Source organism: Morone saxatilis, unplaced genomic scaffold (assembly GCF_004916995.1).
Source record: "Morone saxatilis isolate NCDOM2014 unplaced genomic scaffold, NCSU_SB_2.0 Contig7, whole genome shotgun sequence".
Lineage (NCBI taxonomy): Eukaryota > Metazoa > Chordata > Actinopteri > Moronidae > Morone > Morone saxatilis.
Window position 1 is genome coordinate 15816467 of NW_023340246.1, and position 2495 is coordinate 15818961.

General features: G+C 37.5%; 1 protein-coding gene across 1 annotated transcript in view; it reads right to left on the reverse strand.

Moving 5' to 3' along the window:
* The window catches only part of apobb.1 (apolipoprotein Bb, tandem duplicate 1), a gene marked incomplete at its 3' end in the record, with an annotated part of 29018 nt that extends 26741 nt beyond the window's left edge, over positions 1-2277 (reverse strand). Inside the window, exons 1-7 of the mRNA XM_035679156.1 lie at positions 2082-2277; positions 1610-1642; positions 1364-1476; positions 1111-1256; positions 844-991; positions 526-678; positions 20-144 (exon numbers count right to left, since the gene is read on the reverse strand). Of these exons, the coding sequence (XP_035535049.1) occupies positions 20-144; positions 526-678; positions 844-991; positions 1111-1256; positions 1364-1476; positions 1610-1642; positions 2082-2136 (773 nt within the window). The remainder of the gene's footprint in view (positions 1-19; positions 145-525; positions 679-843; positions 992-1110; positions 1257-1363; positions 1477-1609; positions 1643-2081) is intronic.
* Positions 2278-2495: the final 218 nt, after the last annotated feature.

Genomic DNA, 2495 nt, shown 5'->3' on the forward strand with positions numbered 1-2495 from the left:
AGTACAAGGTTTAACTTACTTGTGTGAGAAGGGAATGAGGATGTGGTTCTCAGTGCAGGATCCAGAGGTCATGTGTTTCTTCTCATTGTCAAACTTGTAGTTGCAGGTCTGTGAGCTTCTGACCAGCTGGGCAAGAGGGTAGTGCTGAAAGACAAATAATCATATTAATGTAGTGGATTAATTAGAATAAATACATATTTATGTATAAATAGTTTATCTTGTGGTTAAACATTTTTAGTGGATGTTTCATTCCATAAAGTTTTAGGTTTTTTGGCTCAACTCAATTGTTTTTGAGATTTCCAAAAAAAAAAAAAACCCCAAAAACTCTTGTTGCCTTCACAAACATAACATTACCTGGTGCACAGGAACAGGGAATTTTGATTAAATAACTATCCAACACTGGATGTATACTAGGACAATAAATGTGTCTAGTGTGGAAGCTTTCGTGAGCTAGATTGTTTTCAGCTGTTTTCAGCAAAATGTTGCTACCATGGAGAATGATTTGGATAGGTTTGGATATCTTACCATGCCAGTGATAAGTGCCAGGGGGCTGGTGTGATCTCTCATGGGGACAAATTTGTCACATCTGGACAGATCCCTGTCGAGGCTGATGTCAGTGGCAATGTCCTCTCTAGCGTTGACAGTGTAATAGGTCTTGCACTTGCCATGGATGGTGGGCTGAAATGGATGATTAGAGAAAAATATACAATTTACAATATGCAATTTACCAAATTTAGACTATACTATTGGTAGTGTTTTTTCAAACTGTAAATATCAGCATGGTTTTATTTTAAGGTGGTACTACAATATGCATATTTTTCATAGTTTCATAGATTAATTTACCATATTCTTGTTCTTCTCTTCCTCTAGCAGGGGCACAGCCAGGGCAGAGATGATACCCCTCTTGATGTTCAGGATGGTTGTTGTCTCACCGTCTTCGGGGTACAGTTTCACATCGTACACACCCTCAACTACAACCTTCAGAGGATATCTAAAAGAAAAAGGGTGAGACATTTAAATGTAATGATTGGTGCAAAATTTCCAAATATATTAACAGATTGGTGATAAAAGTTTCATACAAACAACAGTGATTTTCATTGTGTAACATACCTCTCCATTTCAGCAGCAAAGTCATCAGAGCTGGGTGCAGGACCGAACACGGGGTTGCCGTCTCCGTCCATGTTGACCACCTCACTCAGGCTACAGCCAGTGGTGCGGACGATGAAACTACAGGTCTGAGGCACTTCAATTTCAACCTGTGAGAGAAGGTAAATGTTTTTTTTTATTTTTTTATCTCACTTTCTGACGAATGGAAAAAATAAATCAGATGACTAAAGATGATAGTGAAAGATCTTTCTTGTACCTTGCAAGAGCCCTTGGGTCCGTTCTTTAGCTGTGAGGCTCCATTGATGGCATTCAAAGATTCAGCTTCATATTGGTATTCATACTTGTGCAGGGTCTTGTACCTTTTGGCCACTAGAAGAAAAAAAATCAATGTTAAGAAGAGATTGAATTGTATGTACTATATAAAATATTGTAGATGTATAGACTAGACATCAACAAAATAAACTGATTAACATCAGCATGATCACAGTATCATGTAACTTACAAAGGCAGGTTGGCTGATCTTCATCTTGGGCAACTGAAATTCAGATAATTCCTTTTATTAATAATTCTAATACAGCTGAAACAAAATCACTAAATAAACAAAAAATCTAGCACACTAATCCTTAGTTCCTAGGTTGTAATTATTGTTGTAGCATTCACACATAGATGGGTAAAATTCACTTTAATGACAAATTCTTACATCCGTCAATCCATTATCTAAAACCCACTTATTCTTTGGGTGGCTAGAGCCAATCCCAGTTGACATTGGGCTTGGATGATATCCTTAAAGTTATATTTCAAAATTAAAGATACTTTTAAAGCTTTTTCAAAAAAAATACATTACAATTTAGGAAATATTTGTAACATAACAGTGGACGATCACATGCAAAATTTTAACTGCAAAAAACTACAATATAATGGTAAACTACCAGTATGTACAATATTGAAAGAAATGTTTTCTTCGAACTACTCACAAGCCAAGGCAGATGTACTGAGGAGCAACAAAAGGCAGAGCTTTGAGTCCCCCATGATGGGTACTTTGAAGCTCTCTCTCCCTTGGGTTAGGCGAGTACTCAGACGAGACTGATTTCTCAGCTTCAGCTAGGGACTTTTATACCCTCAGTTAGGCACTGTCAGAGGACTGGGAGGCACTGACAGTGCTTTGAATGCTCAAAGTCCACCCCACCCTCCTGTGTGGAGGGACAAAGGCAAAAGGTTTAAAGGATACTCATGGCTCAAAGGCTCACAAAACTGATCAATTCTGATAATTCTTCAAAGTGTGCTCTTTTAGCTGCATTAAAAATGCATTTCATCTGTATTCGAATGCACATAGGATTGGATAAGATAATTTGGTCGCTTAAAGCATATTAAAAGTTAGCCTTATCAGA